The following is a 14,375-nucleotide window of genomic DNA, read 5'->3' as shown; positions in this document are numbered from 1 at the left end:
ATATTATCTTGTCAAATATATTTTACCTCTAAAATGCCCACTAAAAGATTCATATTTGCATTAATGAGATATAAAATGTCATTTAAAATGTTTGGCTTAATTCCCCCAAAAGCTATTGCATAGATTTGTTAAAAGTAACCCCTAAAGTTCGGAGTAAAGAGAAGCTTTAGAACTACTTTAAGTGGGGGGGGGGGTGGGGGGAGGTTGGCAGGTAGAATTAACTTCAGAACAAATGCAGTTTCAGAGACTATTAAATTATCCTGATAGTGGATTCTAAATACTTTCCCCTACTTTGAGGAGTAAGGTGTGGGCGTAAGGTCAGAATACAGAACAGAATGTTTTAGTGATTATTATTAGCCATCTCAGAAGCCTCAGGCAGCTTTTAGTTTTAGAAGCTAGTTAACTTCCTTCTTAAGAGACTCTAAATTTGAAAAAGTATCTTTAACATTGTTAAAATATTACAAACGGAACTTACTGTAGAGCAAGTACTTATGAGTGGGGACTGTCAATTTTGCAACTATGGGCCTAGGAAACACAAGTTCACTGTATTTTGTTTCATTTATACTTTATAATTGTTTCATTTTTTTTTCTAGGACTATCAGACTTGGCTTGACCTTAGAGAATTTGAAACTCGCATTGGTGAACGTTACATTACACACGAAAGTGATGATGCCCGCTGGGAAATACATGCATACACCCACAACCTTGTATACCCAAAGCACTTCATTATGGCTCCCAATCCAGATGATATGGAAGAAGATCCTTAGTATCAGTGAGCTAATGGCAGGAAGGAAGGATTTCATGTCATAGGCTGATACTCTGCTGCACAACTGTTCTGTGTAGGGTCATCCTCTGCAAGGATGCAAAGACATGGGGAAATGTGATGAGAAATCGGTGACACCAGTACTGTAGTTCACCGTGAGAAGGTACACGAGGGAAAACTGAGTAGTAAAAAACACATAATGGAACCAAGATGAAGCTTTTCAAAATTTTTACAGCATAAACAATGACTGGTTTTGTATTTTTTCCTAATCCTTCACTTTAATTCTATAGTGGCATTTAATTTATCTTCCCTTTCCTGTTGTTACATTATTTTTTAAAAAGGAGAAAAAGGCGAGCTTAGAGCCCAGCCATCATAATGGCTTGACCAAATCACACCAGTTTTAACGGTGATTACTAAACAGGTTTGCCTTTAAGAGAGAACTGAGGAGGGGCTCCCAGCGTGCCATTTCCTGTAAGAACTCGAAACATTTGACCACAGAGGCACTGAGGGGGTTTTCCTGCCTGCCTAGAAGATGAGTGCAAGACTCTTCTACCTTTTTCTTTCTCTTTAGGTCAGTCGACTCCAAAACAGTGATCACTAACCTTTTGGAGTTGAAATACTTAAGGTGCTCGCTACAAGATAGAAATTAAGTTGTCACCTTTCGTGACTATGTTGGAAGGCCCTCGAAGATAATTTTGGGGTCGAGATGTTTCAGACCCCAGGGGAGAACCCACTGGTCTAAGTGCTGAGGTTCTAAGCCTTCTCAGAGCCCAGCCCCGCTACTGCATACCCGCCCTCCCACGCCTCCAGGGCCCCGCAGCTGGTTTCCGACATTCAGTAGGTTTAGATCAGAACCTTAATTACACAGTTTATCTTTACACAGAATTGAATACTTTGAGGAAGAAAATTGCTAAAAGTAAGGTCAGGGCAGGATAAGTTAATGCCATAGAGAACAGCGAAGAGTGTATCCTATTTTTCTTCCCTTAGCTTACTGGAAGGCTTTAACAGATATCCAGAATGTTTGTAAATCAATATTTAAAGCAGTTTGGGGGAGTGGGTGGGGCAGAGCATGAAACACTTATTTTATTCTTTCATCTGCTCTGCTGATAATGTAGCCCTGCCCTTCTAAATTGTGGGGGGTTTGTTTTGTTTTGTTACATTTCAGCACTGGCAACCAGCTAAAGAAATGTTTTTCTACTCAGATATAATATTTAAGATGTTAGATTTTTCCATAGCTTTTAAAAAGTTACTAATAGTTCTCCCCCCCACCCCCCAAAGAGTTTAATATCTAGGAGCACCCACTTACTAAAAAAACTTGCAGCTTTTTGTTTTTTCATTCCTCAGTAATCACTGTAAATTTTTTTCCCTCCAAAAAGAGTCAAAGATTTGGAGTCAGAAAAGCCAGTCTTTTAATTAAGTCTTGGCTCCAGTCTGCTATGGCTCAAGTTGCTCATCAGTCTAAAATATGAAGATTCTAATTCTTGCCTCTACCTTCCTCACAGTGTTGTTGTGATGATCAGATATTTATGAACATATCCATACTCAATAAACTAAAAACTATAAAAGTGGTAACTGTCACTGCTCGCTGAATTTGAGGTGGCAGAGGGTCCCTGTGTCCAGTCCAAGACTGAGAGGTCCTACGAGATCCCTGAAGCTACGCCATCACTTAGGACTAGAATCACTGTGGAGAGAGTAGCAAACGTGCAGTGTTCCCATGCTTTGAACTTTACGTGTCTTTACTTACCCTCACGAAAGCCATGAGGGGAGAACATTATGGACTCCATCTCACAGATAAGGAAACGGAGGCATAGGAAAATTAAGTAATTAGATGCTAGAGGGGACAGCTGGTATGTGGATTTGAACCCAGGCAGTGTGGCTCCAGTCCCCTGCACCCCTCCTAACCGTGCTGCTGCACTGCCTCCCATAAACCTCTCCAGGAAGCATTCCAGTGTCTCCTGGTACTTTTTTCTCCTCTAGGAGTTCAAAAAATTAAACCAAATTAATTTCGCAAAACCTTTTAGAAATATAATTTCCCTGTGGTAAAGGATGGCTTCCCAAATTGGTCCAAAGTAAATCTGTTTATATCAGTGTGCTAAAATGGAATAATTCTGAGTCACTAGGCGCCCTATTGTGGTTTTACTGCAGAAGGTGAAAATTAACTGGAATGATGTTTGCTCTACTTATGTAATCAAACTACAAGCCATGAAATTAATTGCACTCTCTTTGTGTCGTTGAATGCCTAAGAAGTTTTCTTAAAAAGTTTGTAAAGGCACTGTCAGAGCACTTGGAGTTGAGTAATTTACTCCAGATACTGTATAACCTGTATATCCTTTTTTTTTGTCTTGAAGTTGTTTTTGTATAAGAAATCATTGTTAGAAACATTTGATAATGTACAAAGTAGTCTCTAATGACACTGTTCAGTACATTTTTATATTTTTTGTTACATCCCACTTTTGTAAATATCCTTAAAGAAGCCTGATAATAAAATGTATTTCCATATCACCATACGTTCCCATGTGAAAACCTGAGCTTATTAGGAAGTGGTGTTTGCCCAGGCTTTGGTAAAAGAACTATTTTGGAAATAGTCTTTGTAAATGGAACTAATGCTATATTTAAAACACTTCTTTTTAACTACCTAAAATTAAAAAAAAACCTCATTTCAGTTTTATATGAAATTTGACGTAATTATCTGGAGGTCTCATTTCTTGGAATGAAAGTTTAGAATAATTACAACTACAGATTTTTCAGGAACTATCATCAAATACTTAGCTATTGTCACTGCTGGAAGACCCACCTCAAGTTAAATTTTCTAGGTTTAAGACACAAGGCATTTCCTGATTCCTCCCATTAATTGTAAAACTACTAGGTAATTGAGGGGCCAATATGGGGCATTTTCACCTTCCAAAAATTCTCCCAACCAAATTTTTGAAAAAAAATATGGGAAAAAAATAAAGGTGGCTATGAATGGCCCAAAGCTCAGCAGCACATGAAAAATAAGGCCTCCACTGCTTTATTCTGGAATAGTCTCAGATCTAAAACTTCCTCTACATAAAGTGGCATATGTAAGTTTTGCTTCATTGGAACGTATAGAATGCTATATAAAATGTTGCCATTCTATTAGACTGCTAATTATGTACCCATCTCTGATTTGACTTCTCTGTGATAGGATTTGTTAGTCCAAAGGTGTTAAACTTGAAGATACCAGAATCTGAGTTTTACTTGAAATTCTGCAGAATACCCAGATGGAGTGAAAAGATAGAAAGGGTTTTTGTACAATGACTAAAAAGGTAAAATGCTGTTAAGTTTCGAGAATAAATACTTTCACCTAAGTAGCCCTCTGCTTGACTATATATTAAGGAATAGTAAACCTTAGGATTTTCAAAATTGGAGTCTAAACTTTCAGGGAGGTGGGCTCCCAGGATGGTACCATTGCTCTTTCCTAGCTAACCCTAGATATGGCAGCTCTTTAATGTACTTTAAAAAGCAAATATATATTACTAAGGAAAGAAAAGTTATTTATAATTGCCTTGTCATAATTGTTAAGGTGTTCTAGAGCCATTTGCATACAATTTAATGTAATTTCATTCCATTCTATTGTTTACACAACAATTACTCAAAGATGACTGCAAAGGTAAAAGGAAAATAAAAGTTTATAGCACAAAAAAAAAAAAAAAAAAGAAAAGAAAAATAAGGCCTCCATCTTCCTTTAGAGTGAGATTCAGAATGTTAGTCCTGTTCTGAAGGAAGCCAAAAAAGCCATAAAAAGCCAAGAGTAGATCACTCCGCCAACAAACTTCCAATATAGTTAAGCTGTAAGTTCAGAACAGGGCTAGTATTCTTTTCCTTTAATCTCGCTGCAAATCTGTGTTGCCATATAACAATTCTTTGGAAAGTAGATGTCTGGTATAGATATAAAAGTTCTGTGAACTGAAAATGAGAGAATTAGCGCAAATGAGAAAATTATCACTCATAAACAACCACCTACGATTTCAGGCACATGTTAACTTCACTGGTTTTACTGGGATTAAAAATTTTTTAATGTATTTCTTTTAATTACAAAATTCACAGAAGCAGAGGGTAAAACATTTCAAATACCACAAAGGAGAATGAATTTCCTCCCTTCAAACCCACTTCCACATTGGGTTTTTTTGTTGTTGTTTTTTTGAGACAGCGAGCGTGTGTGCGCACGCAGCAGAGGAGGGGCAGAGGGACAGAGATAATCTTAAGCGGGCAGCACGCTCAGCGCAGAGCCTGACCCTGGGTTCTAGCTTACAACCATGAGAGCATGACTGAGCTGAAATCAAGAGCCACCCAGGTGCTCCTCCACTGGGATATTTAATAGTAATTACTGGCCATCCTTTCCTCACTTTCTATATACAAGTAACTGTCACAGAAAACCACCAGTCTGCACTGTTAATTTCTATCAAATTAAGCATTTCTTTAAATGCAGCTTTTCCCCAAAACTGAATCCTAACTATAAAACATTTTTACATGCATGTACCTTTTTTATTTACTACATTCTTAGAGATCTATAAGGACACATTGTTCTATCTCATTTTCTAAAAATACTTTATGGACAGTTCTATCTAACCCATTCCCTCTGAAAGGCCACACTTAGATTTCCAGTTTTTTACTAAACCAATGTTCATGTTTACTTTTTAAAATAAAAATGCTGCAGCTAGCCTTATTAATTAAAGGATATTCCACTTCAGGGCACCTGGGTGGCTCAGCTGGTTAAGCATCCAACTCTTGATATCAGCTCAGATCATGATCTCGGTTGTAGGATCGAGTCCCGCACCAGGCTCTGCACTGATGGCATGAAGGCCACTTGGGATCCTCTCTCTTCTTCTCTCTCTGCCCCTTCCCCAGTGTGTTTCCGTGCTCGCTCTCTCGCTCAAAATAAACTTTAAAAAAAAAAAGAATACTGTTTCAAGGTAACTTGTTTCATTTAGGTGAGCACACAACTGTGCCAAAAGCCAGACACAGCTTTAAAAGATCAATGTTTAGCTGTACTGTATATAAAATGGGCAATTTTTAGTATGACATATAATACTGTAATATGTATTTTACCTGTGATGCATGAATGTATCCCCTTTATTTTGCTTTCTTAGGCAGATTTAGGGGTAAAACGTCCACACTGAGGTATCACCTCCAGGCAAGTTCACCAAACCCAGCTACAGGCGACAGAGAAGGTTTTGACTGACATGCATTCATCGGATGGCTTCCACCATGAAGTCTCTGATGGGGCAGCAAGGCAAAAAAGTGAAATCTTTCTCCCATCTTCTTGGGATTCATCAACATATCATACCCCTGAAGTAACTGCTGCCTGGATGGCTCGTCTGATTTGTCTAAAAGAACCTGGAAAGAAAAAACTTCTTAGTAAAAATAACCAGAAGGATTCCTAGTTATACGCAGCAACACCCATGACCATTAGCCACTCAAGAAAGCACCGCTTAAGATGGGATTTCTGACCACCTGCCTCGGAGTCGTGGAGTGCTCACCAAAAACCTAGCTTGCTGGGGCGCCTGGGTGGCTCAGTCGGTTAAGCATCCAACTGTAGATTTTGCCTCCAGTCATGAGATCAAATCCCGTGTCGGACTCTGCACTGAGCATGGAGCCTAAGATTCTCTCTCCCCGCACCTACATGCACACATATGCTCTCTCTCATAATAAAAAATAAAAACAATTATTAGAGAAAAAAAAAAGCATAGATTGCTAAGACCCAAACCTATGGATTTGTAGGTTTAGCAAATATTCCCAGGTGGTATGATCTATACTGAAAGATTAAGATATTTTCAGAACAGTTACAAAATTAATACTCATAAACACAGGCAAGTTTTGTTAACACACGCGAACATCATTTGGAAGTCTTAGATCTACCGCACACGGAGACGCAGGGCACTTAAAAGGCCCCCTGGCGCACCAGGCCACCTGGTTCCGCTATTCCCTAGCGTCAGGCCAACAACAGGAGTGCTGGGGCCAGATGTGCTTGTCATTTTAAATGTGTTTTTTTTTTTAGAAATACTACAAAATTTTTGTTTTTATTTAAATTCCAGTTAGTTAGGGGCGCCTGGGTGGCTCAGTCGGTTAAGCATCCGACTTTGGCTCTGGTCATGATCTCACAGTACGTGGGTTCGAGCCCCACATCGGGCTCTGTGCTGACAGCCAGCTCAGAGCCTAGAGACTGTTTCAGATTTCTGTGTCTCCCTCTCTCTCTGACCCTCCCCTGCTCATGCTGTCTCTCTCTCTCTCAGAAATAAAAACATAAAAAAAATTAAAAAAAAATCCAGTCAGTTAATATGTAGTTAGTGTCATATTAGAAATACTACAAAATTGAAATATCTAATGATAGTGAAACAAATCGTTACCTTCAGCCGGACATCAATCCCCATGTTTTTTAAAAACGTCTGTTGTTTTATTGGACCCAGAGAAGCTACTTGTCCCTCTGCCATTCTGCGCAAATAACTGAAGTCCACATCGGCTGTTAGGTCTGCAGTTCCCGGGGCAATAAGGACGTCATGAAGCTTATGGCCACAAAATCCCTTGAACATAATTTTTAAAATGAGTTTTTGTCGTTCTGTGGTTATTAAGATTAAAGAAATGCTATCATTTTAGGACATTTTACGTAACAGCTGTTAGAAAGAAAAACAAAGCCTAAACCAGTGGCTTCCAAACTCTTATTAAAACAGTAGCACCCTTCAAATGAGATGCTATGTGGAAAACCTAATACAAAGTGCAGCACTAGAGCGCCCGAAGACGCTGTCCATGGTGATAGAACAAAGGAGGTCCCGTCGACTCTCCCGGTGCCTCAGGTTATCAGTCTAGATGGTATTTTACAAAGTGTATCCATCAACTAGGTGCACCACCAGCCCCTGAGAACACGTGACTGCTCTCTGCCCAGACCTGGTAGATCAGAATCCTGGAGGGCAGGCCAGGGAATCAGAATTAAAAAAAAAAAAAAAATCCAGAGTTAGTTTTTGTTTTTTGTTTTGGATACAATAAAATTAGAAATTGACAACCACAGATCTAGAAAATGACTAATGGTATCTAGTTACATGTATTTCAATTCAAGTCTGGACAGAATTGATAAAGAACATAAGAGAGGATGCTTAGAAAGGATAAAAGATTACATCTGAAAGGAAAAAAGATTGAAAATATGATAGAAAACATCTGATTACATAGTCACAAATCTGCAAAGAAGTGCTAAAATTTTTTTTAAATGAAGGCAGGGGAGAAAATCTTAAGAATTTAAGAACATCTTCCCATTTGTGTTAGTCACATGCTAAGTAGGATGGATCTATGCAGACCTAAGTTCTGCAACTTCAGGAAGAATGAAGATAATTGAGACCCTGTTCCAAGGCAAGTCTGGACAGTGAGGTCTACGGTGAAGGGCAATCATAATACTGTGAATTAATACTCATGACAACACAATGTAATATTACAATGCTAGGCACTGTAGAAACCAAAGATAAAGATCTTCAATGAGCTTCAAACCTAACAACTTAGTAGATCACACCAATTAACTTCCAAGAAGTCATCTTGCTGAATCATACGTACTCTGAAGGTGTCTGTCTTAGTTCCATCGTGACCATAGTCGGCAATCAGGGCAGCCCCTCCAGTTAGTGCAATGCGTTGAGAAAGCTCCTGAACTATTACACCAGCTTCAGGACACACTTCCACGTGATCCCTCGTTTCATCGCGCTAGTAAAGGAACAGCTGCATTAAAATGCATCGCTGAAAAGAAGTCGCCTTAGGGCTTTTCTATAATGAGCATTTCTTGGTTACAATAAATTCCTTCTCAATATGCATTATGTTGTCTACACTCAACTTTCCACATAATATCCTTTTTATTATACAGAACTCCCTAGTGCTTTGATGCCATCCAACTAAATTTACAAGGATACTTTTATAAAAAGGCATAGGCCCTCCCAACCCCCTAGATTCCCCCCAACTCCCTCTCTCCTGAGTACCACTGACTCAAGAACTGAAAACAATCCTATCTCCCAGGACCAGGTGGTTAGCTCTTGGTAGCTGTGAATTTGCTTGTCACTCAGGTAAAACTGGGTAGCTAGAATATGAACAAGCAGAGATGTCCCCAAGCACTCAGGTTGATACTTTAATTTATGCTCTGCCAAAAAAAAGCCTTAATTGATAGGTTCAAGTTTAAAAGCTTCCTGTGCTTTTGAAACAAATAACTTCTGAGGAAGAAGTACTTAGTTATTGCCCAGAAAGTAGACCTTTTTAAAACAGGCAATCTAAAGCCCAAATCTTCCTCACAAGTAAAGGATTTTTGAACCCCTAAACACAACTCTGAGAGAGAAAGGCTCTTGTGATTACTCCCTGAGGTCAACAGAAGCAGCACCACATGTACCATTCTGATGGTGTAGAATCAAGCTTACATGATCATTTAATTTGAGAACTGACTAAGAAAATACAGAGTTATAAACACAAAGCTCTCCTGAAATAGTTGCTGTGACATTACTGTCAGGTAGGCAATACTATCACCGCGTGATAGGAAACTGAGAGAAGGAAGAAGGTAGGGAACTTGCAGAGTAAGCGCGTACTAACTTCCCAGTCACATTACGTTAAGGTCACACAGCCAAGAAAGGGTTTTAATGCAGGCCCCTGACTCGACAGCCTCTGCACTTTCCAGCCCTCACCAAATGTACCGCACATGGTTCGAGCAAATCTCTCCCTGACCCCTGTAAAACAGTAACTCAGAAAACAAAGCTATGAAGGTTGGTTGGTATTCCTACTTGTATGAAGACTTCCGCTGGGGTGGCACAAGGCGCCAAAACAAACCGCAGTTTATCAGAAGCCTGGGGATCGATATCGACGAATACTTCACGCCATCCTTGTGGGGTTCTCTACACACAAAATAATGCATGAAAACGAATTTTTATAAGTTTTTTCCTCAAAACCGCCTCTACCACAAATAACTATTAATTTTCTCCTATCATATATAAGATAGATGACTAACATTTACAAAGGACTTTACCACTTAAAATCATTTAAAGGCATGGCTTCAATTCCTTCCCACAGTAAGACATACGGACAAAAACTACTAGTGTTGGTTACATCAGAGACGGAGCTGCAGAAGATAAAATAAGCAGCATGCAAAGTGCCCCCTGAAATGAAAAACAGACTCAGGACTAATCAAAAGCTTTTGCTAACAAATTAATGCATGCTCTTCACCTTGGAAATTACCAGTACACATACATAACCACCAAATCTTAAGTCTGCTCACTTCAATTTCAATGAGGAAAAATTTTAATCCTTGTATATGAAAACTATTTGCTAAAATATAATCCGTCCTTGTAATAACGCCATTTACCATCTTATATTCTCACATATCTTTATCCTTAGAAAAGTAAGTTTTTAAAATTGAAATTCAAATTAGTTAACATACAGTGTAGTCTTGACTTCAGGAGTACATTCCAGTGATTCATCTCTAACACATGACACCCAGGGCTCATCCCAACAAATGCCCTCCCTCAATGCCCATCCCTCATTTAACCCATCCCCCACCTCCCCTCCAGAAACCCTCAGTTTGTTCTCTGTATTCAAAAGCCTCTTATGGGAAATAAACATTAATAGTTATCTTAACAGAATTAAAATTCTACTTAACCTTTTACTTTTGCTTTTCAATTATTTATATTCATCAGAATTCCAAACAGTTAATTTTAATAATAATCGAAGAGCATAAATGCATATTTTTCCAACATAAGGCCCTCTGTTATTCAATTATAAATATGACTTTATGCCATTAATACCTGGAACTTATGCACAGGAAGAACATCGAAAAATTCATGTGCAAGATAAAAGCTGTACCCTATTTAAAAACAGAAGGAAAAAACGGTTTCAGCATTAAGGCAATACCTAATCGTCTTTTTGAACATCAACAGAAAGAAAGTGCCTGGCTGATAGTGTAGGAACCGGAGGTGGCTTCCAGAGTCATCACGACCTGAGAACCACCTGCCTCAGGCACTGCTTCACCTACACTCTGCAGAACACGCCAAAGAACAACTACTACTGTTCTCATCGTCCACGGATCAGGACCCAACAGCTGAAATATCTCAATTATCGACTTAATCTTTTATTCATCACTGGGCATGAAAGAAATTAGAACTCAAATTTGTTATCCAAATGAGGCTTGGAACTTCCTAAAATCATCTGAGATGGCTGAGCCCAGAACTGGCTGCCCAAGGTCAGACCACCACTTTAGGTGTGAACAGAGGTCCATCAGCACAGGACTCCTGTTGACTGTGGGGATCTTCCGGCCCCTCTAAAAGTAAGGAAGGATGTTCTAAAGGTGAGACAGTCAACCCAACCCACCTAATTCTGCTTCCATCAGTCCCCACCTCCTCGGGCCACTTCAGCATCAGTGCTATCTTAGGGGTCGGGAAAAACTAAAAGGCACAACAGAGATCTATCTACATTTTTGTTTTTACAAAACCACATGAAAGCCATTGCTCCTTACTGTTGGGCACGTTATTTTCTAAGACAGTGCTCTTTTCTAGAAACAAATCTGCTACTCCCTAGGAGCAAGGGACCTGGCAGCAACACGTCAAGATGCTAGAGTGCTCTCCATGTTTGTGGTTGCCTGTCATCGCGGTGCTGGGTGATGATCAAAATGAGATAAAGTCATTACCTTTTGGAACATCTTGCAGGTCTCGGTACCATGAAATTGGAATCCCAGATTTAGTGACACCTTTCATGTATACAGAGGATCCAGAGTTTCGCTCTAGAGGGAACTTCTCTTCCGTCAGTGTTAATGCTTGAATCTCACTCAATTTTTCGCTCACCTCTACCAGATGTACTGAAATGTCACAGTTTTTCAGCACAGATCCCAGCTGACTGAACACCTAAATAGGAGAAGAAAAAAAAAGGCAAACTACAATGTGTTGAATAGATTTTAGATTTTCTATACCATTTCCCTTAAAAATTTGCTCATGTCACAGAAGTAGAATTTGGTTTCAGAGGAACTTCTTCGCACAGGCCACTCTCTAGCAGTCCACAAGAATCATAACCTACCAGTTAGTACAGTCTATGTGAGAGATGAATAGTGCACAGTTTGGTTTCCTAATGGTAAAAGTTACAATGACAACTAACCAAAATTAAAGATTTAGCATCCAGTAAATAATCAGAGTAGTGAGTCTGAAAAGAGAACAAAAACATGAAATGTATACACTCCCCTGATTTTATAAAGCTGCTATATCTATAAAATAATCTCTTCTTTGAGGTGTTCAACGGTGTTCTCGGCAAATCAAATCTGAAAGGCACTAAAAACTTGACAGTTTAACTTTGCAATTCTTTCACATTTTTAATTTTTTCATAGCTACACACATTTTTATAACTGTTGTAAACATGAGATAAAAAGGGGTATGCTGATACTTTATCAGTATCTTAATGCTAAAAATACAATGCCAAGGCATAAAGTACGTCAGTAGTATTTTTCATTTGAATGTAATTTTCACTGCTGATTTGCCTTCTATTTTTGAGATCTGGGTATGCAGGTATAGGCTGATTATAAGAACAAGATGATTTCCAAATTTTGTTTGGAAATGAAATTACAAATGGAAAAACTTGCCAACAGAAAACTCCTTCAGAAATTATGATAAAAAAGTGAAAACAAGTCTATAATTATGTCTTTGTTTTCTTAACATCCCTTTAAATTCTTTTGCTTAAGGTTCTTAGGACTTGATCTAAAGAAGCATCCTATATGCATTTTAAGAGCTGTGGGCTTGAGGGGTGCCTGGGTAGCTCAGTTGGTTAAACATACAACTTCACCTCAGGTCATGATGTAGTGGTATAACAGTTCAAGCCCCGCATCAGGCTCTGTCAGATTCTGTGTCTCCCTCTCCCTCTGACCCTCACCTGCTCTCTCTCTCTCAAAACTAAATAAACATTAAAAAAAATTTTTTTTTAAAAGGCTGTGGGCTTGATTTTTATTGTACTTGAAACAAGACAGTATTAGAGAACCTTATTAAATATTTTATATTCAAATGACTTTGCCAATTTAAAGAAATAAAATAGAACACTGGAAATCTGAATCAGTGGCTGGTTTCTTTCCCCCCCCAAATATGAAATAATCAGGATGATTGAGATGTTTTATATATTTAAAATCCTTTGATTCCTAATTTCAAGCAAAAATCATACCACATCAAGACATTCAAATACGGAGGGAGGCAAGATGGCGGAGAAGTAGGGAGCTCCGTACATTTCACTTGCCCCCCACCTCTCGAAAAGAGAAGGCCTGAAACCATAGGAACCCTTACAGAATCCACTAGTTTGGGAGGAAAAGGAGACAGAGTCCACTGAGAAAACCTTACAGCATGAATGCGAACTGGGGAAGATAAAAATGGGGCGGGACGAGATACAGGGTGGGGGAGATAGCCCCCTTTGCAGGGAGCCAAAACCTCAGCTCTGGACACAGAGGGATCCAGTTTCTTGCTGTCCAGCTGACCCTGAGTGGGACTCACTGGTCCCAGGGGACCCCAGGAGAAACTACTCCTTGCTCACAAGCTCGATGTGGAGGGCAAGCAACGCTGTTCTTCTGGCTCGGCTCGATCCCCACGGGGGAGGCGAGAGCCTTGAAACTGCTCAAAGGGACTTGCCTGCGGGTTTATATTTCGGGTGGTATCAATGGGGCACACAGACTAAGATCTGGAAACGAGGCAGGGCTTGGGATATAGAGAATGGCCCATCATGGCTATGCCCGCGGCACAGGGAGATCTGACCCAAAAGAGTGAGTTGCAACGCTTGGTTCGAGAAGGGACTGGGACGCTGCCATTTTTCCCCCCACAACCACCAAGGCAGAACCTCAGGGAGCCACCAGGGGGCAGGACACGGTGGAGGCTAAGACCTACACCAAACCACGCCCATCCCTGCTAGAGAGCTGTTGTCTTTTTTTTTTTAACCGGAGACTGGGACAGGACCAACATGGATGCACTGCCATAATTCATTCTAGATCAATTTTTTCTATTCAGATATATTTTCCCTGGTCTCATTCCTAATCCTGCTCTCTGCTGGACTGGGCACTATGGTCACTGGTTTGCTTTATCAGTCACATTTAATCCATTCTCTAGATGTATATTCTACACCTCCACCACTACCTTTTTCTCTCTCTCTCCCTGGAGTAATCAGACTATATAGTTTCTCTGAGCAACATTATCTTCATTTCTTTCTCCTCACCTGTAACCATATTCTCCTCTTTCTCTCTCTGAATTAAGCCTCTTAGTCTCTCTGCCTGGTCATTTCATTTCCAATTTCGCTTCCTCCCAGCCTGGTCATTTCTCTCTTTGTATATGCTCTTCCATCCGGCTCTGCATACACCCGGCTCTTTATTTGTAGCTGGGAATTCTGCTTTTATGCTTTTAGACTGTCCTTTGTCTTTTGAGTTTTTTCTTTTCTTTTATTCTTTTTTCTTTTTTATTTATTTTTATTATTATTTGTCTTCCCTCCTTCCTCAATTTTTTGTCCTTTCCTTTTTTTCTTTTCTTTTTCCCTTTCAGTTTACATGTTTGTTGGATTTGTCTGTGCATTTGTGTGCTTTTCTTCCCTGTGTCTTTGTCTGTTTTCATTTCCAGGTCTACCTCAAAAAACAAGCCAA

General features: G+C 39.5%; 2 protein-coding genes across 9 annotated transcripts in view; one reads left to right on the top strand and one right to left on the bottom strand.

Moving 5' to 3' along the window:
• The window catches only part of PRKD3 (protein kinase D3), a 92,705-nt gene extending 89,435 nt beyond the window's left edge, over window positions 1-3,270 (top strand). Inside the window, exon 19 of the mRNA XM_039257218.1 lies at window positions 594-3,270. Coding sequence (XP_039113149.1) covers window positions 594-767 — 174 coding nt within the window. The 3' untranslated portion in view covers window positions 768-3,270. The remainder of the gene's footprint in view (window positions 1-593) is intronic.
• Window positions 811-14,375, bottom strand: part of NDUFAF7 (NADH:ubiquinone oxidoreductase complex assembly factor 7) — a 32,774-nt gene continuing 19,209 nt past the window's right edge. For 2 of the 8 annotated variants that reach the window (XM_039257219.1, XM_039257220.1), the window contains 7 exons: window positions 11,415-11,628; window positions 10,537-10,595; window positions 9,520-9,630; window positions 8,321-8,464; window positions 7,132-7,305; window positions 5,834-6,121; window positions 5,631-5,667 (listed from right to left, as the gene is read on the bottom strand). In XM_039257219.1, the coding sequence (XP_039113150.1) occupies window positions 5,909-6,121; window positions 7,132-7,305; window positions 8,321-8,464; window positions 9,520-9,630; window positions 10,537-10,595; window positions 11,415-11,628 (915 nt within the window). In that variant the 3' untranslated portion in view covers window positions 5,631-5,667; window positions 5,834-5,908. Of the gene's footprint in view, window positions 871-5,630; window positions 5,668-5,833; window positions 6,425-7,131; window positions 7,306-8,320; window positions 8,465-9,519; window positions 9,631-10,536; window positions 10,596-11,414; window positions 11,629-14,375 lie in introns of those variants that run through there. The other 6 variants (XM_039257225.1, XM_039257224.1, XM_039257223.1 and 3 more) reach the window with 6 other exon arrangements.

This window comes from Hyaena hyaena, unplaced genomic scaffold, assembly GCF_003009895.1.
Source record: "Hyaena hyaena isolate Hyena2069 unplaced genomic scaffold, ASM300989v1 scaffold_607, whole genome shotgun sequence".
NCBI classification, from domain to species: domain Eukaryota; kingdom Metazoa; phylum Chordata; class Mammalia; order Carnivora; family Hyaenidae; genus Hyaena; species Hyaena hyaena.
Note: the sequence above shows the minus strand (reverse complement) of the source record. Positions and strands in the feature narration are given on the sequence as shown.